A 27,675-nucleotide genomic window follows, 5' to 3' on the forward strand; every position below is an offset into this window, starting at 1 on the left:
TAGTCTCTGACCCTGTTCTCTGGACTGTAGCCACTTTTCTATGTTCCTGCCTGCCTCGTCGGCTTTTTCTTCTGTTGCTAAGCTTCTTTAACTTCAAGAGTGCTCTTGAATTTCACAAATTGTAAAGGTCTCTCAAGCTGGTCTTTTCTATTAAGAAACTCAACTCAAAGAGGCTTCCTGGCTGATTTCTCAGACCTCTTTAACCTTCTATTTTAGGTCTTTAAATTTCACCTTTCAACCTCAAACACTAGATGAGCAGAGTTGGTCTTTGATGTCGCAATCAGAACAAAAGCGACTAATGGGAATTTAATTTCCCTGTACTCTTCCGTCATCTTAATATTCTAGAAGGGTTAATCTAGGAATTCCTTGAATCAGCCCTTGGGCAGTAGTATCAAGAGTTAAAATAGATTATTCAGAGTCTGGAGAAGAGTACGGAGTTTCTTAGTTCTTTTTGGTTTTGGGGCCACACCCGGCGGTGCTCAGGGTTACTCCTGGCTGTCTGCTCAGAAATAGCTCCTGGCAGGCACGGGGGACCATATGGGACACCGGGATTCGAACCAACCACCTTTGGTCCTGGATCAGCTGCTTGCAAACGCCGCTGTGCTATCTCTCCGGGCTCGGAATTTCTTAGCTCTAATCCTAGTACCTCATAGACGTGTGCACCAAGTTAGGAGTGACCCAGGACAAAAAAATGATGCTTTGTATGTTTCAGAAAGATATTATGAGAAACAATTTTGTTGATAGGACGATATATAGGTATTTTTACACAATATCATATGCCTACCTATAGTAGAAAAATTCACAGATTTCTATTTAGGTACCACAATTTACAAAGCTGTTAATGATATTTTCGTGCATTCTGCATTCCAACAGTATATTGACCACCAGAGTACCTGCTTCTAGTGTCCTCTGTGAAGTCTGATTGCCCAGGTTTGATATGGGCTTTAATTACACCGTGACCTTGGGTTTTCTCATTTAAAAAAATAAGGATAACAACTCATCATTCCTATTCATTACATGGTTATAAAGATTAAATAAATCAACACAGGTCAAAATACTTAGGGCCTGACTCATAATGCCAATGAGTACAGTTATATTTTATTTTATGCTTTTATTTTAATACTAATTATAATAAAGTGCCATGTTTTCAGCTCTTGAATATGACAATTATTATTAGCTTCACGGACTTGAACATTTCTTATCACTAAGTGAACATTGGAAAACTGCTTTATCATTTGCCAGGTTTATAACTGGGATCAAATGAGAAAAGGATCTGAAAGCATTTTTATTGCCTTCTGACTGACCAGGGGCCATAAGAATTTCGGTTCCCTTTTTCATTTGAAAGGATTTTTGTTATAGAAACTTAATCACACATAAAAATAGAATAATATGAACTTCTTGGTATTTCATTAAGCCATGATCTCTTCATAGGCACCAATCTTATCATATACAACCACCTCTTGCATTATTATTTTGAAGTCAATATAGATTATTATTTTATTCATTAATCTGTTAAGTATGTAAAAACTAAGTCCTACATAAGGATAAAGATTTTATATAAAGATTTATTTTTTTCTTTTAACATTTTCTTACTGGTTAAAGAACTATGATTTACAAAGTTATTGATCCTTGAATTTTAGGCATATATATATTTATATATGCATATATATCTTAGGCATATATACATATAATATTCCAACACCAATCCCCCCACTAGAGTCAACTCCTATCACCAGTGTTCCCATACTGATGGGATCATCCCCCACACTTCACCCTCTGCCTGCCACCTTCACAGGCACATTATACAGTGGGACCCTGAGATTTCTGCTTTCCCAATGAAAGTTTCTGCTTTTGCTAAAACTGCTTAAACTGCTTTTTAGTTTCTGTATACTCCCTTTGTTAACTTGCTAGCTTGTGGGAATGTGGCCTTCAGATACGAGAGGAAGATAAAGGGAGACTCATCGGTCCAAAACAGATGGCCGGGATGTTCCGTGTGGGTGTAAGGATGGGAAATAAGAAAGAGGGGATACTTACGTCAGTGTCTGTTACCATGAAATCAGGTGGTCTGAATTAAGTGGGATCCAATAGAATGGAAGATGTATTCTTCGAAATGTGGCAGATGCCAATAGGAAAGTAACTGGGCGGGTCTATATTGATGCTGTACATCTATAAAATCTGAGTGAAATAGTGGTTCAGGATCCTTGACTGAAAGCCTGTTTTCAGGTATAGATCTTGGACCCTTAGCTAGCTAAGCAAATAAACTGCTTCTGCGTTTTGTATTCTCATGTCTTGTCTGAACTTACTAACCACCTTCCTCTCTGACTCAAACCTGTGCCCATCACCTCTTCAAGGGATGTTGGCAAAACTGGTCATTCACATGCAAAACAAATTAATTCAGACCCCCTTTTAACACCAAAAATCAAGATTAATGGATTAGGGGCCGGGCGGTGGCGCTGGAGCTAAGGTGCCTGCCTTGCCTGCGCACGGACCGCGGTTCGATCCCCCGGCGTCCCATATGGTCCCCCAAGAAGCCAGGAGCAACTTCTGAGCGCATAGCCAGGAGTAACCCCTGAGCGTCACAGGGTGTGGCCCAAAAACCAAAAAAAAAAAAAAAAAAAAAAAAAAAAAGATTAATGGATTAAAAGCCTCAATATAAGACCTAAGTCCACATTATATTGAGGAAAACTTCATGACATTGAATCTAGAGGATAGGTATTTTTAATAATTTAAGGACAATGCCCAAGCAAATCAAAGGAAAAATAAACAAATACATCAAATAAAAAAGCTTCTGTACATCACAATTGTACAGAAAATAAAAACCAGAATAAAAAGTCGTTCCACAAATCAGGAGAGTATATTTGCCCATCACTCATCTAAAAAGGGTTTTTAACCATCGCCCATCACTCATATAACAAAGGGTTTTTAACCATCTTGGGTTACAATGTTATTTATAATAAAGTTTTTTCAGGCATTCAAATATCAGTTGTACTATGTGAACTTTCCTCTAGCATTGTCCCCAGTTTCCTAGCTACCTAGCAAGCACAGAATACTTTTTATATTGCATGATAAAATAATTTGATAATTATCATTACATCAAAATGTAATTGAGAAAGAAAGTTTTTGAAAATTGTTATATATTGCAATTATGTTATTTAAGTTTTGGGGGGAGGTTGGGGGGTTGAGTCACAACTGGTAGCGCTCAGGGATTACTCCTGGCTCTACGCTCAGAAATCACTCCTGGCAGGCTCGGGAAACCATGAATGCCAAGATTCGAACCACCATCCTCTGCTTGCAAGGCAAACGCCCTACCTCCATGCTATCTCTCCAGCCCCCTTATTTAATTTTTTATCTGAGAATTTACTGAGCTGTTTTTTGCTAGTTGAGCTTTCTGTATTATTATTTTCCCTTACTGAGTTTAATGGCCTTCTATGCAACTTTCCGATGCAATTTGTTGTTCTCCTATTAGGCTCTTCAGTTTTGTAGAATTTGGTTTGGCCATATATGTGGCCACATGCTTCAGGAGCTGTAGAACTAGAACAATATTTGGCCCACTACCCTGCTAAAGAAGCCCTATACTATTCAGCCTGAAGACTGATGTTCCTGTGAGTTTTATCAGCTTGGCTTGCATCTATTCTGAAATTAGGCATGAATCTGTAAAAGTGGACCTTTTACATGGTAAAGGCCTTAAAATGTGGGTGTGGCTTCTGGTAGTGAGTGGGCAGGGAAAAGGGAAAAAGCTTCCCAGGTAGGAGCAGAGTTTTCAAGAAGGTCCTAAAGTTTTCACACTAAAGACTCATGTATCTGGAATTTTCATCTTCTTGATATCTTCTAAGATTAATTGTGAAGTAATGAAGCTGGGCTTCTTAAATGGTGTCAGCTATGGGAGTATATTTGCAACTACTGGGCTTTCTCAGACTCAGCTCTGCTCCTCCCAAGACAGCTCCAGTTTTTTCAGTCTGAAGATCATTGTACACGTGAGCTTCAGCAGCTTGACTTGGCATATGAGACTAGTTATATTCTATTAGAGAATTGTCACAATTCTCTTCTGAGAATAGTCATAATGCTATGAAGCAGGGCTGTTTATTCAGTGGAAGCTGTGGGATGTGGACCTCATGGATCTTTTTGTTAGTTTGGGAGCTTCACCTGTGTTTCTTAGGACTTTCTCCTGTCTCTGTGCTTAAGAATCACTCCCACTGGTTTTAAGGCGATCCTGTGTGGTGTCAAGGATTAACACTAAAATATTTTAAATACTTTTACTGATAGGATATCATGCATGTTACTTTACCTCCTTTCAGCACCTAGTCCTGGTTCAGAGTGACTACTGCCCTCTATCATAGTCATAGTGATATCTTCCTGGACTTATCCCACTTAAATGACACAGAACCCTAACCCCCATTTGCAAGCTAAAAACCAATATTCCTCCTCATCAATTTTCTTTTTTCTGATTTTTGGGTCACACCCGGCAGCGCTCAGGGGTTACTCCTGGCTCTACACTCAGAAATTGCTCCTGGCAGGCTCAGGGGACCATATGGGATGCCGGGATTCGAACCACCATCCTTCGGCATGCAAGGCAAATGCCCTACCTCCCTGCTATCTCTCTGCCCCCCCTCCTCATCATTTTTATTGTCTTTGACCTTTAGTTATTTCTACTATGTTTCTTTATATCCTATATATGAGTGAGATCATTCTGTCTGTCCCTCTCCCACTTTTGGCTCATTTCTCTCAGCATGATACTCTCCAGATCCGTCAACGTATCACCTAATTGCATGGCTTTCTCTTCTTTTACAGACAAGTCATATTCCATTGTGTATTTGCACCATAACTGTTTTAATTAGTCATCTGGTCATGAGCATTTGAAGTTTTCCATATTTTGGCTACATGAATGTGCTGCAATGAACACAAGAGAACAACTGTCTTTTTAGCTATGTGTTTTTGGATCCTTGGTATATATTCCCAGGAGTAGAATGACTAGGTTGTAGGGAAGATCAATTTCTAATTCTTTGAGAAATGTCCATATTGACTTCCAAAAAAGGCTGGACCAGTTGACATTTCTACAAACATATCAGGCCAACACTTTTTGTTGTTCTGTTTGATGAGTACAAGTTTCTCTGCTGTGAGGTGGTATCTCACTTTTGTTTGGATTTGTATTTTCCTGGTGATTTGTAATATAGAACAGTTTTCAATATACCCTTGGACATGTTTTGTGTATGTGTGTTTTTTGGGGTGGGGCAACCCTGGCAGTGCTCAGTATTGGCTCTACACTCAAGAATCAAGCCTGGTGGTGTTCCTGAGATGTTAGGGATTAAACCCCCTCAGCCGTATACAAGGTAAGCAATTTACCTGCTGTACCATCTCTATGGCCCATCCATTTGTATTTATTTTGGGGGGAAAGCTTCTGTTTATCTTTTCTCCTAATTTTTGCATAGGGTTGGATTAATTTTCTTATAGCATTTTACCAGTGCTTTATACATTTTGAATATTAACCCTTTATAGGATGAATGGTGGGCAAATAATTTCTCTTCGTCTATGGGCTGTTTTTGTGTTCTGATCATTGTTTTATTTAAGGTGCAGAAATTTAATGTATTTAAAGTAATTACATTAATTAATAAATTTAATTAGTGTGATTAATCTTAATTTAATGTAGTCCCATTTGTTAATCTTTGCTTCCACTTCCCTGATCAGTGGAATTTCATATTTAATGTTTCTAATTTCAACATCATGGAGAGTCCTGCCTGTGTTTTACTCTAGGTACTTTATGAATTCAGGTCTGAAGTCATTTAACCCATTTTTATTTGACTTTTGTGCATAGTGTTAGAAAGGTCTGGGTTGTTTTTTTTTCTTCTTGTTCTTTTGTTGTTGTTGTTATTCTTTTTCTTCATCCTCCTCCTTCTTTTTACACATGGTCAACCAGATTTTCCAACACCAAGAGGTGTTCTTTTTTTTTTTTTTGGTTCCATTATAGAAGATTAACTGATCTTATATCTAAAGATCTGTCTCTGGATTTTTTTGTTGTTTTTGTTTTCGGGCCACACCCATTAGATGCTCAGGGGTTACTCCTGGCTAAGCGCTCAGAAATTGCCCCTGGCTTGGGGGTACCATATGGGACGCCAGGGGGGATGAATCACAGTCCTTCCTTGGCTAGCGCTTGCAAGGCAGACACCTTACCTCTAGCACCACCTCACCGGCCCCTGTCTCTGGATTTTCAATTCTATTCCATTGATTTGAAGACTGGTTTAGGGTTTTGTGGGGTTTTTTTTGTTTTTTGTTTTTTGTTTTTTTTTGATTTTTGGGTCACACCTGGCAGCACTCAGGGGTTACTCCCGGCTCTATGCTCAGAAATCGCTCCCGGCAGGCTCGGGGGGCCATATGGGATGCCGGGATTCTAATCCTCATCCTTCTATGTCTAAGGCAAAAGCCCTATCACTGTGCTATCTCTCCAGCCCCTGAGGACTGTTTATTCTAATTCTGAGTCACTTATTTCACTCCCAGTGAGATAAAAAGGAGGGAATTCTTTTTAACCCCAGGGATTAAAAAAGGATGGCTCAGAGATATTACAAGCAACCTCAGATAACTATAAAATGACTATATAATTTTTGTTTGTTTTGAGGCCATGCCCAGCTATCCTCAGAGCTGACTCCTGACTCTACACTCAGAAATCACTCCTGGTGGTGATCAAATGACCATATGGGATGTGGGGGATCGAACCTGGGTCGGTCACATGCAAGTTAAGCCTTATCCACTATTCCATCTCTCTGATCCTATCTATGTAATTTTTGAAAGGTGAGAAATCTCTATATTTATTTATTTATTTTCTCTTACTATATTTAAAGAGCATAACAGTCCTCTATAGTATATGAAAGTTGAATGCACCCTTGTTTAACAAAAGGAGTTGTAAAAATTTTCAGGGCTCATTCAGTTGTGCTCAGAGCTTACTCCTGTCCTCAGAAATCACTCCTGGTGGGGCTTATGGGAACATATGCTGTATTAGATGGGGCATTTGCCTTACATTCAACCGGCCCTGGTTCAGTCCCCAACATCCCATGTGGATGGAGCACTGGAGCACATCCAGGAGTAATTCCTGAATGCAGAGCCAAGAATAACCCCTGAATATTGCCAGATGTGGCCCAAAAGCAAACAAAAAAATGTCTAAAATATATGAGGGACTCTTGCAGGCATGTGTAGTCTTCTAGAGGAGAAGAGTAATCTGACACCTTACAAGGGATGAAATCTTTCTTAGTGTTGACACTGGTGAATAAATGACTAAGCCATTCAATTCGACGTTGTATGGGTTTTTGGGAGGGAGTGAGTGTGACATTTGGATATGCTCATGGTCTACTCCTGGCTTTGTACTCAGTTGTGACACCTAGTGGTGCTTGGAGGATCATATGTGGTGCTGGGGGATGGTAGAACCATCTTGTGTGCAAGAGTAGCACTTATTGCCTGTACTCTCTCTGACTCTTAATAGCAATTATAATTAAATAAAATAATGTTTCATTTATGAATGTAATTAAATTATATTTTATTATTTACTATCTTACTCAGCAAGATTTGTTTTTAATTTTTGTTTTGAGGCCACAGCCAGTGGTGTTCAGGGCATGCATTTAACTTGGTGCATAGGATCACTCCTCATGGTACTCAAGGGAGCATATTAGAAAAATTCTTCAGGAAAAGAACACAGGAAAAATAAACTCTGAATTGTAGATTTCAGAAAAAAACAGGGAAAGATGATAGCACCTGAGTTCCCTTTGTCCCTGTCCACTGTCATTTCATATGTGTCTTTCTCCTACATTCAATTTCTTTCCTTCTCCTCACTATATTCTGAGGCCTTGAGTATTCTCAACAACCTCCATTCAAGTCATTGCATTTCTTCATGTAGTTATTCGAAATACCACAGATAAGTGATATTATCTTGTATTATTTATCTTCCTTTTTCTGGCATACTTTTTTAACATAATATCTTCCAGATCTATCTATGTTGCAGGAAATTGCATTATTTCTTACAGCTCTGTAGTATCCCACTATGTAAATGTACTTCATCTTCATGATCTACTTATCTGTTGTTGGACATTTAGTTTGATTTAGGCTGTTCTGACTGCAGTGATGAACAGCAGTGTTCATAAATTCTTTCATATGAATGTTTTTCTGTCATGACAATAGATACCCAGATTTCTGGGTCATATGGCAATTTGATTCTGGATTTATTGAGAACCCTCTATATTGTTTCCCATGTGGGTTGGACCAGACAGCATTCCCACAAGCAGTGGATGAGAGTTTCTTTTTCACCATGCCAACACAAATTATTCCCAATATTTTTTATGTGGTGTAAGAAGATATATTGGTCTTGATTGGATTTCCCTAATGATTTTTCCTAATGATGTGCATTTTTTCATGTGCCAGCTGGCCATCTGTTGGTCTTCTTCAGACATTCAGAGAATTACTTCCATTAATCCTTAAATTCTTCCAAAATATTGAAGAGGTGGAAACCCTCCCTAATACCTTCTATGAAGCTAACATTACACTAATTTCCAAAGCTGACAGAGATACACCAAGAAAGAACACTACAGACCAATCTCACTGAAGAACATCGATACAAAAATCTTCAAAAAAAGTCTTAGTAAACTAAATCAAACAGCACATCAAAAATTATACATTATCATCAACTGGGTTTCATGTCAGGGATGCAAAATGGTTCAATATACACAAATCAATCAACATCGTACACCTCATCAGTAAAAGGAAAGATAAAAGCATGTGATCATATCAATCAATGCAGAGGCAGCATGTGATAAAATCCAACACCCATTCATGATTAAATAGGTGTGGAAATACTTCATCAAGATAGTAACAGCTAAATAGCCAATACTCTTTTTTTGGGAGGGGGCCACACCTGGCAGTTCTCAGGGACCACTCCTGGCTCTACACCCAGAAATCGCTCCTGACAGGCTCAGGGGGCCACATGGGGGCCTCATGGGATGCCGGGATTCGTACCTCCATCCCGCTGCTTGCAAGGCAAACGCTTTACCTCCATGCCATCTCTCTGGCCCCAACTAATATTGTTCTTTGTGTGTGTGTGTGTGTGTGTGTGTGTGTGTGTGTGTGTGTGTGTGTGGTTTTAGGGTCACACCTGGCAGTGCTCAGGGTTTTTTCCTGGCTCCGTGCTCAGAAATTACTCCTGGCAGGCACGGGGGACCATATGGGATGCCAGGATTTGAACCGATGACCTTCTGCAAGAAAGGTAAACGCCTTACCTCCATACTATCTCTCCAGCCCCCAATATTCTTAATGGTGTAAAACAAAAACATTCCCACTGAGGTCAAGCGCAAGTCAAGGAAGTCCACTGTCTCCACTTTTATTCAATATAGTATTAGAAATCCTAGCAACAGCAATCAGGCAAGAGAAGGAAATCAAAGGACTCCAAATTGAAACAGAGAAAGTCAAACTACCTCTATTTGCAGATGACATGATAAAAAATAATAAAAATAATAAAAAAATCCACAAAAAGCTCTCCTATAAACAATAAAGCAGTGCAGTAAAGTGGCCAGCTACAAAGTCAGTTTAAAAAATCCATTATATTCCCTTACACAAAGAATAACTGAAAGGAGAAAGATATCAAAGAGTCTATACCATTTAAAATAGTGTCCAAAAAAATAGTGTCCAAAATCATCAAGTTCCAAGTAATCAACTTAACAAAGGAGGTGAGAGACCTATTTCATAAAACTTCAAAACATTGGGGCTGGAGTGATAGCATGGAGGTAAGGCATTTGCCTTTCATGCAGAAGGACAGTGGTTCGAATCCTGGCATCCCATATGATCCCCTGTGCCTGCCAGGGGCGATTTCTGAGCATAGAGCCAGGAGTAACCCCTGAGCACTGTCGGGTGTGACCCCAAAAAACAAAACAAAACAAAAAATAAAAAAAAAACCTCAAAACATTTTTTTTGTTTTGGTTTTTGGGCCACACCCAGTGATGCTCAGGGGTTACTCCTGGTTATGCGCTCAGAAGTCGCTCCTGGCTTGGGGGATATGGGACACTGGGGGATCGAACCACGGTTCGTCCTAAGCTAGCACTGGCAAGGCAGACACCTTACCTCTAGCACCACCACGCCGGCCCCTAAAAACTTCAAAACATTTATGAAAGAAATTGAAGAAGACCTAAGGAAATGGGAAAACATTCCATGCTTGTGGATAGGAAGAATAAAAAGGTTATCAAAATAAACATCTTACCTAAACTATTATATAGATTCAAAGTAATCCCTATTTAAATTCAGACAACATTCTTCAAGGACTTAAAACTGTCAATTATAAAGTTTGTTTGAAGTTTACTCTAACACTGAGATATATCTCTTGCCCCTTAAATGCACTTTGGAGGGAATGGCAGCACATTCAGCACACTTGAGAACACTGAAGGCCTGAAGGCCTGAAACAACTATTATGAACTACTTTGTAAATCAAGGTTTTTAAGTAAAAATAAAATAAAGATGTCTCCAAGTGAGATTTAATTCTAAATTTGATACATATTATTGGAAAAATGTAGAATCTCTACATGCCAAAAACAATATTCAAGTAAAACAAACAAACAAACAAACAAAAAACAGAAAAAAAGTAAACTTAGATGGCACCTACTTGAACTTGCCACAAGAGTCAAACTCCTGCCCCCTTAGTCACCTTTATTTTATGGCATAGATTTTTTTCCTCCTTCAGATGTTTACAAAGAATCTACTGATGGATCACCTCCTACTTTAGAGTAAATTCAGAGATCTTCACACAGAATTATGGTGCTGGTGTGAACATTAGAATCCAAAGTCCTGGGCCCGGAGAGATAGCACAGCGGCATTTGCCTTGCAAGCAGCCGATCCAGGACCAAAGGTGGTTGGTTCGAATCCCGGTGTCCCATATGGTCCCCCGTGCCTGCCAGGAGATATTTCTGAGCAGACAGCCAGGAGTAACCCCTGAGCACTGCCGGGTGTGGCCCAAAAACCAAAAAAAAAAAAAAAAGAATCCAAAGTCCTTTGATTCAACCTATTTTGTGACCCAAAAGCCCACAGCACAGACAAATTCGCTAGATTAGGTTAGGTTTAAATCTATCATAAAACAATCAAGAAGAAATTATGGAGAGAAAAGTGATTGCATATATGGCTAATCTAACATGGAGAAATCAGGTGTCAGACATTACTCCTTATATAATTCTGGACACTTTTCTGTAAGTCTTAAATTATCTCACATTTGAACATTAAAACAGAAAAATCACAAATACTTCCTGGTCCTCTGTCCTCTGGTGAAGTCAATGTGGCTTCAGTGGAAGATGCCAGGCTTGTTGGCAGACTCAAGAGACTACAAGAGCTGCTCAGTAACCACAATAGTGAAAGCAGCACCCACACCCATATGCCAGGGGTGCCATATTAGCACACATGCGAGGCTGCAGCCACACATAGCACCTTCTGTGTCATTGTTGGCTTGGTCACAGGCTCAGTGATACCATGTCCTTACCGAGCCCAGGGTGCGCAACGCTCCTCAAGCCTCTGCAACAGCAGCCACCATACATCATTTGTTCCACTTGGTGATCTTAGGAACTTCATAGTGCCTTACACAAGATTCTAGACTTGCCCTCAGAAAGTTCTTATTTCTGCAGAACAACAGAATTCTGGACCTCAGATGAATAAGCTGCACCTCAATTCTCTGAGACTTGTAGCCTTGTGCCCACTTTCCTTTTGATTTGTGATTAGGTAGTAGAAATCACAGCTATAGAAAATTGGGAAATCTCTGAAAAGGCATCTTTTATCAAAGAGAAGTTTATTAATATTGTCTTGTACAAATGAACTCCTGTGGTCCCTGTGGTGTTATCAGGAAGTTTCATTATGGTGATGGAAATCAATTACTGGCTAGCCACTCCCTCGAGTGGTGTTTATGGGCTTTCTCATGATCAGTTAGTTGGAAATTGCATATCTGACAATGCTTATTCTGTTCTAGGGTTTCCAGCTCAAGGAACACCAGGAAACAAACAGCAAGCAGTGAGGGTGAGCTAAAGATACTGTATTTCTGGCACCTTTCTCGTTGCATTTACTGATAAGACTCATTCATAGGATAGAACCATCCTGGTTGAATTTCGGGGTGAAATAGTTGGTTGTACACATAACAGACTATGGTGTTGATAAAAACTTGTTGTGATTATAGTGGTTTATGTGATTATGTTCAATATTTAGCATAGCACTTGGTACATGGTAGGTACTTGATAAATATGTCAACAAATTTTTATTGTATTGTGCATGCTCCAGAATTGGGGTATTCATCCAAACATATGAAAGTAAATTTGTTAGCATTGTCATCATTCCTTTTAATGAAATTGTGTGAAAGAAACTGTGATCTTATAATTTATGAAAGAGATTCTCAGGTCCCCAATGATCTTAAATGTTGAGCAGTGTAAAAGAGATTTTATAATATATCAATGGCCTGTGTTTTTATCTTGTGTTTATGTAATCTAATTATTATCTTACTTCATAGACTTTTATTTACCTACTCCATATGAAAAATTTCATAAGGAAGGGGTCAAAGGGAAGATGACTATTTTAAATGAACATATTGGCTTGTCAAAAAAAGACAAGAGGACACATAATCCCAGAACTCAGAGCCAGGAGTCCCTGAAAACTGCCAAGTGTGGCAAAAAAAAAAAAAAAATTTTGGGAGACGGTATATAGATTCTCAATGACTTATAACTACATTTATTTATCTCCTACTGTTACTAGGGAGAAAATGTCTTCAGATAATCAGTGGTCAGCAAATGAAGAGGAAAGCCAGTTATCCCGGCTTATCAGGAAATCTAGAGATTACCCTTTTATCCCTATAGGTAAGTACTTGTCTTGACTGACTGAGTGCTGAAAAACTGAAATAACACAAAATGACTTACCCATTGTTTTTGATGATTGAAATGTTTTATTTAATTTAACCTTTTCAGATAATTGCAACTAACCCCCTCTAACCATAATTATAAGTTAAACTTTCAGAAAAGTACATGGTAAGCCTCCCCTAAATGTTACCTGTCATTATTATTAAACTTCAAATTTTATTCTACTTAGTCCAATTTAATTAGAAGTGTATCTGCAGTTATAAGTTTTTGTTGATCTAAAAGGAATTGCTTAATGGACTTTAACCATTGACTCAGGGTCAACAATAGCAGAATCAGGTTACTACATCTGCTGAGGATTTTGAGATATGATGTAACATTTATTGTTCTATTTCTTCCATTACTGTTAGTACCACAAAAACATCCATTAGTCTGTAACACCAGAAGTTTGCATACCTAAATGTGAGAGAAATGTTGAAGCCATCAATGAAAACCTAGGTTTTCCTGTATAGCAAAAAGCATGAACTTTGAAGAATTCATGAACTTTGTGGAACCCATTTTACTGGCTTTCTGGATTAAAGAAGTGAAATTATAATTAAAACTGGAATTTTTCTCACCTTCCCCAACACATGCTTAATATAATTACATTTTTAAAAATATATAAATATGTGATCTTTAAAAAATGATTAAATCTCAACAGCAATAATATGCTTTAAAAGCTGTTTTTCCAGGGGTCATAGCAATAGTACAGCAAGTAGGCCTGACATGTGATCAACCCAGGTTCGATTCCTGGCATCCCATATGGTCCCCCAAGCCAGAAGTGATTCCTGAGCACAGACCCAGGAGTAACTCCTGAGCACTGCTGGACCTGGGTTCAATCCCTGGCGTCCCATATGATCCCCAAGCCAGGAGTGATTTCTGAGCACATAGCCAGGAGCAACCCCTGAGCATCACTGGATGTGATCTAAAAACAAAACAAAAAAAAGACTTTAGTTTAATATTTGTAATATATTTCCACAATAATTGGAAGAAAATGATTGTATGGTGATTTATTCATATTCCTTGTATTTTTTTAACCAGAAAAAACAGACAAACTCTATGAGACGTGACTGGATCACTTTATCAAACAGATTAGCTACTGTGCCTCTTGTAAATTAAATTATTTTTCTTGAAACATTTTGGGTGATTAAAGCAGAAAGATAAAAGTGTTTCTAGCTGAATCCAATTATATATGAAGTACAGAAACACTGTACAAAACCCAGCAAAGGTTCTGGAATCAATTATAAAAATTATAAAATCAATTTAAACTAGAACACAACTTTGTTTGATCAGGGAAAGAGAACAGTGTTCTCAAAAATAAATAATGATAATATTTGCTTGTAACTTAATAGTTTTGTTGTTATTGTAATAATAAATATGACATAGTTCCTGCTGCAGAAAATAGTATCAGTGTATTTTATTTACAAAATGGGTTTCCTATCTTAAATAGTAATCTATTTATACTGCTTAAATTTGTTTTATAATTACTATTAAGTTCTATGTTTCATTTTATGAAATTAAACACGTGGTTACTGACCAGATAGTATAGAGGTTAAGGCACTTGTTTTGCATGCAGTTTGGCCTTCATAAAGTTTCAAATCTTGACATCCTCTAAGCACTGCCATGGATGACCCAATCCCTTAGCATTGCCTGGTGTGTCCCCAAAATAAATATTTGTTGATGTATTATAATTACTTTTTTTTTTTACTTAACATCCATTTCTTTGTTGTTGTTGTTGTTTTGTTTTTTGGCTCAAATCGAGTAAAGGTCAAATCTTAGTCCTGGCTTTCTCTGTGCTAAGGGATTACTCCTGACAGTGCTCAGGGGACCATATGTGGGTGTCAAGGATTGCTTGAGTGCAAGGTATGTGCCTCTCCATGTACTATCTCTCTGGCCCCTCACTTAACTTTTTAGTTGCTGTGTGTGTGTGTGTGTGTGTGTGTGTGTGTTTGAGGCCAAATGCAGCATCATCATCTGTGTGTGTGTGTGTGTGTGTGTGTGTGTGTGTGTGTGTGTGTGTGTGGCCAAATGCAGCAGTTCTCAGAGCTTATTCCTGGCTCTGTCCTCAGGAATCACTCTGGTGGAGCTTAGAGGACAAGGTTCTGGGAAACAAACCATGGTCACCTGAGTGCAAGGAAAGAACCCTGCCTGCTGTATTATTGCTCCAGCCCCTCATTTATTATTTCTTATATACATTTCTGTATATTAATACTTCCCATATATACATATATACTTATAACTATGACTTTTCTCTGTTTGAGCCACTTGGATTGTTTAATTTTTTTTTATCACATGTAGTATAATCGTGAGATCTTTGTGTCAACTTCTTTACTTTTGCTTCTCTTTGGAATAAGATTCCTCAATTAGAAATTCTAGGACAGGGGCCGGCGTGGTGGTGCTAGAGGTAAGGTGTCTGCCTTGCCAGCACAAGCCTAGGACAGAACGCAGTTCAATCCCCCGGTGTCCCATATGGTCCCCCAAACCAGGAGCAATTTCTGAGTGCATAGCCAGGAGTAATCCCTGAGTGTGTGTGGCTCAAAAACCAAAAACCAAAAAAAAAAAAAAGAAATAAAAGGAATTCTAGGAGAGAAAGCATGTTCTGTTTAACATCAATTTTTTGTTTTGTTTTGTTTTGGGGCCACATCCAGTGATACTAAGAGGTTACTCCTGGCTATGCGTTCAGAAATCGCTCCTGGTTTGGGCCCCCATATGGGACACCTGGGGATCGAACCGCCATTTATCCTAGGTTAGCGCACACAAGGCAGAGACCCTATAGCTTGTGCCACCACTACGGCCCCTAGTTTAACATCATTTTTTATATCTTCCCCTTATTATCTCCAGAATGATATCATCTAACTTCTAGAGCTTACAGCAATGAAAGTGTTCCAATATATTTACTTCTATGTACTTTTAGTCATTGTCTTGTTATTATTTGCTGCTTTGTTTGACATTTTATTTGAATACATTTTTGGTGCTTCAAGGCTACTTCTGGCACAGCACTCAGGGTAGTCCTTGGAGATGCTCAGGGAAGCATAAAGTGTGCTATATTGAACTCAGATATCCAGTATGCACAGAATGTGCATTAGTCCCTTGAGCTGTTTTTCTAGTCCTGTGATTGTCATTTTTATTCCAATTTCATTTATTGCTAAGTAGCCTGTAAATTATGCAAAAATGTGATTAGTCAGATTCTTTTTTATGATAAAATATTTATTTAAGCACCATAATTACAAGCATAATTGTAGTTGGGTTTCAGTCATAAACAGAACACCCCCCTTCACCAGTGCAACATTCTCACCACTGATAACCCCTATCTCCCTCCTCCTCCACCCCTGCCTGTATCTGAGATAGGCATTCTACTTCTCTCATTCATTATCTTTGTCATGCTAGTTGTTAATGTAGTTATTTCTCTAACAGCATTCACTACTCTTTGTGGTGAGCTTCATTTTATGGGCCAGTCTTTCTGGTCCATCACTCTATTGTCTCTGGGATTATGACAATAATGTCTTTACTTTTTTTAAAAACCCATAGATGAGTGAGACTATTCAGATTCTTATATTTCCATTTAATTACTTCATGATTTCATCCATCCATAGAGACATACAATTGCCAACATCAATCGATCTTTTTTTGTTTTGCTCTGCATTACTTTACTTTTGGTTTCTGTGTGTGTTGTCGGGAATCACCAGAACTAGGCACTAAAAAACACTAGTCACTAGTGCTTAGGACTCTATGATGCTATGATTGAATCAAATACCCTGTGTATACTAGGCATGTGATCAAGCCTCAAAGGGTCTCTCTATCCTACAACAAAATCAACTACATTTTTTATCCTTTACAAAAATCAACTACATTTTTCTACCCATGCGAAAAATCAATCTCACTTTTCAGTTCTACCAAAAGTCAGTTTTTTGTCCTACTTACTATATATCTATAAAATTCAAGAAAATGTGGTATTGATGGAGGGATATAAGCATTGGTTAATGGAATAAGAGAGAAAACTCTAATACTTTCACTTTTTTCAAAAGTGTTCTTTATTCCTGTCTCAAATTTCAGCATTTGTCTTCATTTTCTAAGTTTACTTTACTCTCTCATTTATTTTTACTTAAGGAGGTGAGGGGGGAGAGGTCTCCTAAGCAGTGCTCCCGGGGGACTGGAGACCATTCCTAATGATTCTTGACTGTCGACTTGGATCAGAGACTGTGTTGTTATGCAGGCCTTGCATTTCTGGGGATCCTCAGGGCCATCCTGGCTGGCACAGGTTCCTCCAGGTCTTCTTCTGATGATGCTTGGAGAATCACATTTTTATGTTTAAAATGCCATTCTATTTTCCTCTAGTTTTATTATTGTTGCTTATGTATATTTTGGTTTTGTATAAAATTTTAATTTATTCCTAAACATTTTGTACCTCTGATCATAACTACAACCAAGTTATTCTTTATAGACCAAGTTACACTAATGATACCTATGCATCTTTGGGGAGAAAGTGGCAGACACTCTCAGCAACGCTAAGGTTCGGGGCTTGGAGAAAGATGCAATGCCAGAGATTGAACTGATTCCCAGCATTCCAGCATGCCCCCCAGGCCTCTGAGTTTTCTATCTTGCTCAATATTTGTGAAAAAATATTTTTTTGTTTTTTAGACTTTTTTAAAATTTAAACACCGTGGTTACAAGATTATTCATAATACAATTGTTTTTCACAGATAAAGTTGTTCATTATTTAATTACAATCATACAATGTATAACAACCTTCACCAGTGTGTATTTACCACCACCAATGTCCCCAGTTTTCCCCTCACCCTACCTGCTGCCTTCTTCCTTCCCACCCACCCTCTCCTCCTGCTTTAAGGGGCAGGCATTTTACTTCTGTCAGTCTGTTTCCTTTTTTGACACTGTGGTTTGCATTACTATTAATGAAGAGGTGTCATGCATTTTTGTTTTGTTTTGGTTGGGGAGGACACCAACCAGTGGCTGTTGCACTCAGTGGCTGTATTTGAGACAGGATTCAGTTGCTGTTCCTGGTTCTCTGCTTAGTAGAGGCCTCTGATAGTTCACCAGGATCCATATACAGTTCTAAGTGTTCAAACCAGGGTCAACCAGGATGTAAGGCAATATAGTCTTAATCGCTGTGATGTCTCTTTGGTCCTGTTAGAATATTTTGAGCATATGATAATCTGATAGAAGATGAAGAACAAAAGGAGCAAGGTGAAAAAAGGACAACCTGTCAAGAGATGTTCTGTTGATCCATTTGAACTCTGCCTTAGCAAGCACTAGGTTGATAGCAGCGATGATGACAAAATATGATCAACATATGAACGTATTTTGAAAATTGAGCCTATAGTTTCATTGACTGCAAGTATGGAGTATGAAAAAGAGAGGAGCCAAGCAGAATTTGTAAACTCCAGCAACTGGAGAGAGAGAGAGAGAGAGAGAGAGAGAGAGAGAGAGAGAGAGAGAGAGAGAGAGAGAGAGAGAGAGAGAGAGAGAGAGAGAGAGAGAGAGGAGAGAGAATTGTCTTTCTTTTTTGTTGTTGTTTGTTTGTTTGTTTGTTTTGTTTTTGGGTCACACCCAGCTGTACTCAGGGTTACTCTTGGCTCTGCATTCAGAAATCGCCCCTGACAGGCATGGGGGACCATATGGGATGCCAAATTCGAACCACCATCCATCCTAGGTCCGCTGCATGCAAGGCAAACACCCTACGGATGTGCTATCTCTCTGGCCCTGAGAACTGTCTTTCACTGAAGAGGGGAGGACCCGTGACAGATTTCAAATAAGAACTTGAAAGGATCAGACGGCCATTGACAGATGAGAAAAACCAGGGAAACAGGAAGAATGTGGTCAAGAGAATGGCATGCTGACTTCCGGGTGAATAAAACATTTCTATGAAGAGAAGTCAGTTGTGTCCATGGATCAGAAGAGTTAAAAATGAGAGTTGGTCATTGGTCTTGGCAAAAAGGAAAGTTACTGTTGATCTTGGCAAGAAACAATTTTATGCATGTATGTCTTTGTATATACTGGGGTGTAGTTCTAATAAAATACTCACCAAAAATTCCTTTTCCTTCCACATTATTTATTCAAAATAATTCTTTGATCTTATACTTGATATTTCTTAAAATGTTGTTTTAGCTCTCTCCAAACAAGTGAAAGCAGAGATAAACAGATGGGACTATATTAAGTGGAGAAGCTTTTATACATCAAAGGAAACAGTCACTAGAATACAAAACCCACCCAAAGAATAAGAGAAACTATTCATCCAATACCCATCAGACAAGGGGCTAATATCTAAAATATACAAGATACAAACAGAACTTAATAAGAAAAAAGTCTAACCCCATCAAAAAATGGGGAGAAGAAATGAACAATTTCTCAAAGAAGAAATACAAATGGCCAACAGGCATGTGAAAAAATGCTCCACATCACTAATTATCAGGGAGATGCAAATAAAAACAACAATGAGGTACCATCTCATACCACAGAGACTGGCACACATCACAAAGAACAAGAGCAATCAGTGCTGGTGGGGATGTGGGGAGAAAGGAACTATCATTCATTGCTGATGGGAATGCAGTCTAATCCAGCCTTTATGGAAAACAATATGGAGATCCCTCCAAAAACTGGGAATTGAGCTCCCATATGATCCAGCTCTACCACTCCTAGGGATAAACCCTAGGAACACAAAAACACAATACAAAAATTCCTTCCTCACATCTATCTTCATTGAAGTGCTATTTATATTAACCAGACTCTGGAAACAACCGAGAAGCCCTTCAACAGATGAATGGCTAAAGAAACTGTAGTACATATACATAATGGAATATTATGCAGCTGTCAGGAGAGATGAAGTCATGAATTTTTCCTATACATGGATGTACATGGAAACTGTTATGCTAAGTGAAATAAGCCAGAGGGCTAGAGACACAGCATAATCTCACTGATCTATGGTTTTTTTTTTTAAAGAAAAATAAAAGATATTATTGTTATAATCCCCAGAGATGAGGGCAGGAAGGACCAGCTCATGATATGAAGCTTACCACAAGGAGTGGTGAATGCAGTTAGAAAAATAACTACACTTGGGGTGGAGTGGTGGCACAAACAATAGGGCATTTGCCTTGCATGAGGCTAACCCAGGATGGACTGCGGTTTGATTCCCTGGCGTCCCATATGGTCCCCCAGGCCAGGAGCTATTTCTGAGTGCATAACCTGAGAGTCACCAGGTGTGGCCCAAAAAAGCAAAAAGAAAAAAAAAAGAAAAATAAATATACTAACAACTACCATGACAATGTAAATGAGTAGGAGAAGTAGAATGCCTGTCTTGAATACAGGCAGGGGGTGGGTGAGGAGGGAGATAGGGGGCATTGCTGGTAGGAATGTTGAACTGGTGAAGGGGGTGTTCTTTGTATGACTAAAATCAAACTATAGTCATGTTTGTAATCATGGTGTTTACAAAAAAAGAAATAAGGACCGGAGAGATAGCACAGAGGTAGGGCGTTTGCCTCACATGCAGAAGGATGGTGGTTCGAATCCCAGCATCCCATATGGTCCCCAGAGCATGCTAGGAGCAATTTCTGAGCATAGAGCCAGGAGTAACCCCTGAGAGCTGCCAGGTTTGACCCCCCCCAAAATAAATAAACAATACATGTATATATAAATTAAAAAATAGGTTGTTTTTTATCATTTATGTATATATATATATACATATATGGTTTTCTGAGCCACACCTGATGATGTTCAGGGGTTACTCCTGGATATGCACTCAGAAATTGTTCCTGTCTTTGGGGGAACCATATGAGACACCAGGGATCAAACCCAGGTCTGCCCTGGGTCAGCCACCTGCAAGCAAATGCCCAACTGCTGCGCTATTGCTCCAGTCCCTATAATTTTATATTTTATAAGCCCTATATAGATTATCAATCATGGGACACTTATTTATCTGCTCTTATTATATAAAACATTATACTTTATAATATTTCAACTTCTAAAACTATTGACCTCCACTCCTTTATAAATTAACATTCTTTATACATTTTTGCTTATTTATTTGCATTTTTAAATGTTATGAGAAAAATAAACTTTTCCAGGTTTGTTTAAAGAGATTAAAATTTAAAGAGATTAAGCATTAATTTTTAAATATTAATTTTAAAAATGTATTTATTTAAGCACCATGATTACAAGCATGTTTGTTGTTAATTTTTAGTTATTAAAAATAACACCTCAGTTTGGAGTGGTGGAACAAGCGGTAAGGCATCTATTTGCCTTGCCCGCATTAGCCTAGGACGGACCGCAGTTCTGTCCTCCAGCATCCCATATGGTCCCCCAAGCCAGGAGCGATTTCTGAGTGCATACCCAGGAGTAATCTGTGAGTGTCACTGGGTGTGGCCTCCCCCCAAAAAACTAAAAATAACATCTCCCTTCACCTATGCAGCGTTCCCAAAGCCAATGTCTTCCATCTCTCTCCTCCAACCCTTGCCTGTATTTAACACAGGCATTCTAATTCTCTCACTCACCATGACAGTGAGTAAAAATTATTTCTTTTTTGGTTAATTTTTATATCATGGATTAAATCCTCACATTAAAAAAAATCTCTTGGGCTGGAGAGATAGCATGGAGGTAAAGCGTTTGCCTTGCATACAGAAGGAAGGTGGTTCGAATCCTGGACTCCTGACCCTGCCAGGAACGATTTCTGAGCATAGAGCCAGGAGTAATGCCTGAGAACTGCCAGGTGTGACCCAAAAACCAAAAACCAAAAACCAAAACAAAACAAAAAAAACTCTTTCAGGGAGAAGAGATATAGAGGTTAAAGCACTTGCCTTGTATACAGCCAACCCTAACTAATAGCCTACATTGCATATGGAACCCAAAGTACACCGAGATTTATTCCTGAGTGCAGAACGAGGAGTAACCCTGAGCTCTTCTTGTTGTAATCAATCAATAAAAGAGAAACAAAAACAACAGAAATATATATTTCTGGAATCTTTCCTACACAGTTGATTAGTTTTCTGCTTTATTTTAATGGGGGTACATCTGACAGTGCTCAGTGGTCTGCTTTCAGGATCTTGAGCAAAAGCATGTCACATACACAATCATGACACAGAAAGCAGCCCATCTCTCCAGCTATCTCTCTGGCTCCTTGACTTAGCCTAGCTTTAAGATTCACTGAAGGGGCCGGAGAGATAGCATGGAGGTAAGGCGTTTGCCTTTCATGCAGGAAGTCATCAGTTTGAATCCCGGCGTCCCATATGGTCCCCCGTGCCTGCCAGGAACAATTTCTGAGCCTGGAGCCAGGAATAATCCTTGAGCACTGCCGGGTGTGACCCAAAAACCACAAAAAAAAAAAAAAAAAAAAAAAAAAAAAAAGATTCACTGAAGTGAAAGTGAACACAATTTCCTTCTTTATAAAGGCTGAATATTTTTACTGTGGTATATGTAGGTGGCATATATATATATGTATATATGTATATATATATATATTTACTATCCAACCCTCATCAGTATGAGTTATTCCAAATTTTGTTTAATTCATGTGCCATTTTTACTTCTTGGTTCATGTGAATAATGATGTGATGAATACAGCTATATAAGTATCTTTAGGCCTGAGAGATAGTCCAATAGGTAAGATACTTGTCTTGCATGCAGATTTGATTTCCCAGATCACATATGGTTGGTTCCCCAGCACCTCCAAGAGTGAGTAATCCCCTGATTTTAATATGCTATATTGCATCTGGTCCTTCAAGGGCTCCAGGATTTATCCCTGATTGCAAAAAAAGGAGTAACCCTGAGCTCCTCCTAGTATGATCGATAAGCAAAACAGAAACAAAAAACAACAGAAATACAGCTTTCTGAAATCTTTACTACTCAGTTGATTAATTTTCTGTTTTATTTATTTGGGGAAGGGAGAAACACCTAACAATGCTCAGAGGTCTACTCTCAGAACCTTAAGAGTGATCCCAAAATACAGAGCCTCAAGCACTGCTAGGGTTAGCACAAAACCCAAAGCCAAAACAGAAAACAAAACAAAACAAACCACAAACAAAAAAGTCCCCCAAACAAACAAAACCTCAAATATCTTCTCAAGATTCTGCTTTAAATCATTCTGCACATGTGAAAATATTCAATCCATGAATATTGAGGATCTATTTGAAAATCTGGTGGGTCAAAAAAATATCTGGTGGGTCAAATCCAGCAAGACTCATTTAAAAATATTATTTGGTATCCAGCCTGTTTAGTTTACAATGCAAATTCTTTTTGTTGTTGTTGTTGTTTTTTGTTGTTTTGGTTTTTGGGTCACACCCGTTACTCGTGGCTCTATGCTCAGAATCGCTCCTGACAGGCTTGGGGGACCATATGGGATGCCGGGATTTGAACCATTGTCCTGCATGCAAGGCAAACTCACTACCTCCATGCTATCTCTCCAGCCCCTACAATTAAATTCTATGCATAACCTTTTACTTAACTCTTGAAGTTCTTCAGAATTCTAGCCTAATATTTATATTACCTTTTAAAATTTACAGGGATATCAGGCTTTGTGACTGTGGTGTCTTATGGTCTTTACAAGTTAAAGCATGGAAGATATAAGAAAATGTCCATTCATCTTATTCACATGAGAGTTGCTGCCCAAGGATTTGTTGTTGGAGCTATGACTCTAGGTAATCTGCTTAATTTATATCTGTATCCAAGTGTTTGAGATTATTTATTCCTAGGCGTTATATCTGTGGTACTTTGGGGGAATTGAACTCATGATCTCTTCATGTTAGGCATGTGTTCTAACACTTGAGCAACCTCTATGTCCCCCTATTATTTTTATATGTGAATATTAGAATATGTATATTGGGTTTATAAATATTTATAAACATAAATATATTAATATGTTGGAGGAGGGATGATAAGAATAGTAGCAATTTTCACTTTTTTGAGGTTATAGTTCAGTTACATCTTAATTTCTTAGAATTTTAAAGAGTGGGGGAAAAAAGCAATAAAGAATTATAGTTATAGGGCCGGAGCAATAGCACAATGGTAGGGCATTTGCCTTGCATGCAGATGATCCAGGAGAGATGGTGGTTTGAATTCGGCATCCATATAGTCCCCAAGCCAGGAGCAATTTCTGAGCATAGCCAGGAGTAACCCCCGAGTGTCACCAGATGTGGCCAATTCCGCCTCCCCCAAAAGAAAAGAATTATAGTTGTGAGGGTGGTGGGAAATAGTACAGTGGCACATAAAGCACATAAGTATTATCAGAATTCTGCATAGCTTAGTACATCAGAAAAATTAAATCAGCGTTTGACAAGAGTCAAACTATTAATAATACATGAGATATTTGTTATAGAAATTTCATTGTAAATGTGAAGCCTTAACTAAAATACTAGGGTGTAAGGCATGTAGTATGCAGACCAAGCAGTGAGAAAGAAACGTGAGATAGATGAACTGGATTATGCAGGATGGAATGGAACCTTTTCAATTTCTTACCATTCTAAACCTTGCAAAGAGATATGGGAGTGACAGAGGAAAAGCCCATCTCTTTATTTGGGAACTAAATAGATATTTGTCAAGGAATCACAGTAGTTCACATGAAGGAAGAAATTCAGCATAACCATGGTAGCAGCCCTGATTGCTGCCCCATGCCAAGGAGGTGAGCCAGGCTGATGAGAAAAATGTGCTGTAATAGGGCCTTCCAAGCATGAAGAGGATTTGGATACTACATCAACTATGCCATCTAAACTCACACAAAATGTCTGTGGTGCACCAACGGGAGCAAATGGAAAAGGATTCTGGAAAGTATAGATTTTTTTTCTTGTTAAGTTCTGTCAGTACCTTGTACATCTTAGATATTATCTGATGGGTGTTGTATGAATAGTTTCTCCCATTCCGTAGGTGACCTTTTTACCCTAGTCACTCTTTTTTATAATAATTTTAATTATTAAAAAGGCAAGAAATGCAAAAATAGAGCAAGGAAAGTCTCTTCAACAAGTAGTGTTGGAACAACTGGTCAGCCACTTGAAAAAAAGTGAACTCAGACCTCCATCTAATACCATGCACAAAGATCAAATCCAAATGGATTAAAGACCTGAATATAAGACCTGAAACCATAAGGTATATTGAAAAGCACGTAGGTAAAACACTCCATGACATTGAGAATAAAGGCATCTTCAAGACGGAAACGGCACTCCCCATACAATTGGAAACGGAGATGAACAGATAGGACTATATTAAGCTGAGAAGCTTCTGCACCTCAAAGGAAATAGTGCCTAAGATACAAAACCACCCACAGAATGGGAGAAACTATTCACCCAATACCTGTCAGACAGGGGGCTAATATCTAAGATATACAAGTTACTGACAGAACTTAACAAGAAGAAAAACCTAAACCCGTCAAAAAATGGGGAGAAGAAATGAACAATTTCTCAAAGAAGAAATACAAATGGCCAACAGGCATGTGAAAAAATGTTCCACATCACTAATTATCAGGGAGATGCAAATCAAAACAACAATGATGAAAATGAGGTACCATCTCACACCACAGAGACTGGCACACATCACAAAGAACAAGAGCAACCAGTGCTGGCAGGGATGTGGAGAGAAAGGAACTATCATTCATTGCTGGTGGGAATGTAGTCTAGTCCAGCCTTTATGGAAAACAATATGGAGATTTCTCAAAAAACTGGGAATTCGTAAAGTGGTTGGCTGCAGTTGTGTTGTGGTTAAGGACTATGGCAAAGAATCACAGGCCAAAGATGTTATCAAGGAGTACTTCAAATGCAAGAAATCAATAAATTAAAATTTTTGACACTTTAAAAAAAACAAAAAAACAAACCCTGGGAATTAAGCTCCATCATGATCCAGCTCTACCACTCCTAAGGATATACCCTAGGAACACAAAAATGAAATACAAAAATACCTTCCTCACACATATATTCATTGCAGCGCTATTACAATAGCTAGACTCTGGAAACATCCAAGATGCCCTTCAACAGAGTAATGGCTGTGGTACATATATACAATGGAATATTATGCAGCTGTCAGGAGAGATGAAGTCATGAAATTTTCCTATACGTGGATGTACATGGAATCTATTATGCTGAGTAAAATAAGTCAGAGGGAGAGAGAGACACAGAATAGTCTCATTCAAATATGGGTTTTAAGAAAAGTTAAAGACATTATTGTAATATCCCCAGAGATGAAGGCCAGAAGAACTGGCTCATGATATGAAGCTCACCTCAAGGAGGGGTGAGTGCAGTTAGAACACTAACAACAACCATGACAATATTAATGAGTGAGAGAAGTAGAATGCCTGTCTTGAATATAGGCAGGGGGTGTGGATTCAGGGAGATTGGTGGTGGTAATGTTGCACCGGTGAAGAGGGGCGATGTTCTTTTTGTGACCGAAACACAACTACAGTCATGTTTGTAATCACAGTGTTTAGATGAAGATATTTTTAAAAAATAATTTTTTATTGAATTACCAATGTTCCAACACCCATTCCTTCACCAGTGTCTGTGCTTGTTTTCTATAAAATCTCTATTAATGTATTTTTCTTGTTTCTAGGTGTTCTTTATTCTATGTATAAGGATTACATTAGACCTCAATTCTTCAATGTGTCCAAAAAATGAAGCTAAAGAAAATCTTCTAAAAATGTTTATTATGAAGAATTAATTTCAATATGTATAAAACTGAGCTACAGAAATATCAGAAGAGTTATCATAGCCTTATGTAGTAAGTATAAATTGAGTAAGATTATTTTCAAATCAACATTCACAAATAGTCAATTAAAATAGACTTTGTTGATATCTTTAAGAATTTAGGTGTGATTTCCTGATTTAAAATTTTTTTGATTTTCTAGCAGCTGGAGAGATAGGACAGAACATAGGGCATTTGCCTGGGATGTGGCCAACTTGGGTTTAATTCCTGGAACCCTGAGCCAACCAAGAATAATTCCTAAGTACAGAACCATGAGCAAACACTGAGAAGAGCTATGTGGGTCCCAAAATCAGAATCCAAAATAAAATAATTTAAATATACAGTTAGAGACAGAAAGAAATCTCTATTATACCAAAAGCAATCTGAAAATTAATAGATAAATAGTGGCAACACAAAAATATTATCTACATCCTCGTGGTATGTGACACTCTATTCTCCATTTTCTCCAAGTTAGGCATGGTAATTAAGACTTTTATAAACTCCTTATAATGATAAACAGTTACATTAGAATAAACTAATCATGCTATTATATAAGTATATATAATTTGGCTCACTACTCTGTACCTCATTCATTTGGAAACATGACTATTTTACTACAACATAAATGTCAAATATTAAATATCTGTGTATTCATTTCAATACTTCTAGAAACATTTCCAGTAACACAAAGATAAATTTTAACAAATTCATTTCTATTAATTCAATAAACTGCATTTTTGAATAAAAGGATTGAGTCCAGAAATACTAGTATTTATCTGCTATACTAAAAACAAGAAACTTAAAATAGACTTTAACTGTTGTATGTGTTTGCAACCTCAAACACCCATGAAACTGTTCTAGGGTTCTAAAAGATTGCCTAGACTTGTTTAAGTAATTGCTGCCATGACTCAGAATTATTTTCTAAATAAGCCTGGGAAAGACTGTAATAATAAAAAAAGTTTCTAATAAAATTAGGTGATGAGTACAGTACTCTCCTGTCAGGGAGCTAGTACTGTGGCTAAAACATTTCACTTGCACGCAGCAGACCAGCTTCAATCCCAATGGTAGAGATTCAGGAGTAATCTTGGAGTATTGCTGGGTGTGTCCTCCAAACAAAACAAAAATACAATGGTAC

The 27,675-nt window shown here is 38.2% G+C and overlaps 3 protein-coding genes across 3 annotated transcripts in view; all 3 read left to right on the top strand.

The window, feature by feature from the left end:
- SLC4A8 (solute carrier family 4 member 8) overlaps window positions 1-27,675 on the top strand; it is an 829,308-nt gene that overhangs the window by 232,646 nt on the left and 568,987 nt on the right. The window lies entirely within an intron of this gene.
- Window positions 1-27,675, top strand: part of LETMD1 (LETM1 domain containing 1) — a 72,621-nt gene that overhangs the window by 297 nt on the left and 44,649 nt on the right. The window lies entirely within an intron of this gene.
- On the top strand, window positions 12,746-26,473 carry HIGD1C (HIG1 hypoxia inducible domain family member 1C). The gene is made up of 3 exons (XM_049783634.1): window positions 12,746-12,839; window positions 23,381-23,515; window positions 26,409-26,473. Exons 1-3 carry the CDS (start codon window positions 12,746-12,748, stop codon window positions 26,471-26,473), a joined length of 294 nt encoding a protein of 97 aa, XP_049639591.1.

Source organism: Suncus etruscus, chromosome 11 (assembly GCF_024139225.1).
Source record: "Suncus etruscus isolate mSunEtr1 chromosome 11, mSunEtr1.pri.cur, whole genome shotgun sequence".
NCBI lineage: Eukaryota > Metazoa > Chordata > Mammalia > Eulipotyphla > Soricidae > Suncus > Suncus etruscus.

Excerpts from the sequence above, each read along its gene's own strand:
- HIGD1C (XM_049783634.1), top strand. The coding sequence starts at position 12,746 with ATGTCTTCAGATAATCAGTGGTCAGCAAATGAAGAGGAAAGCCAGTTA. Across the intron at positions 12,840-23,380 it reads TTACCCTTTTATCCCTATAG|GGATATCAGGCTTTGTGACT; the intron begins GTAAGTACTTGT and ends TAAAATTTACAG. Across the intron at positions 23,516-26,408 it reads TGTTGGAGCTATGACTCTAG|GTGTTCTTTATTCTATGTAT; the intron begins GTAATCTGCTTA and ends TCTTGTTTCTAG.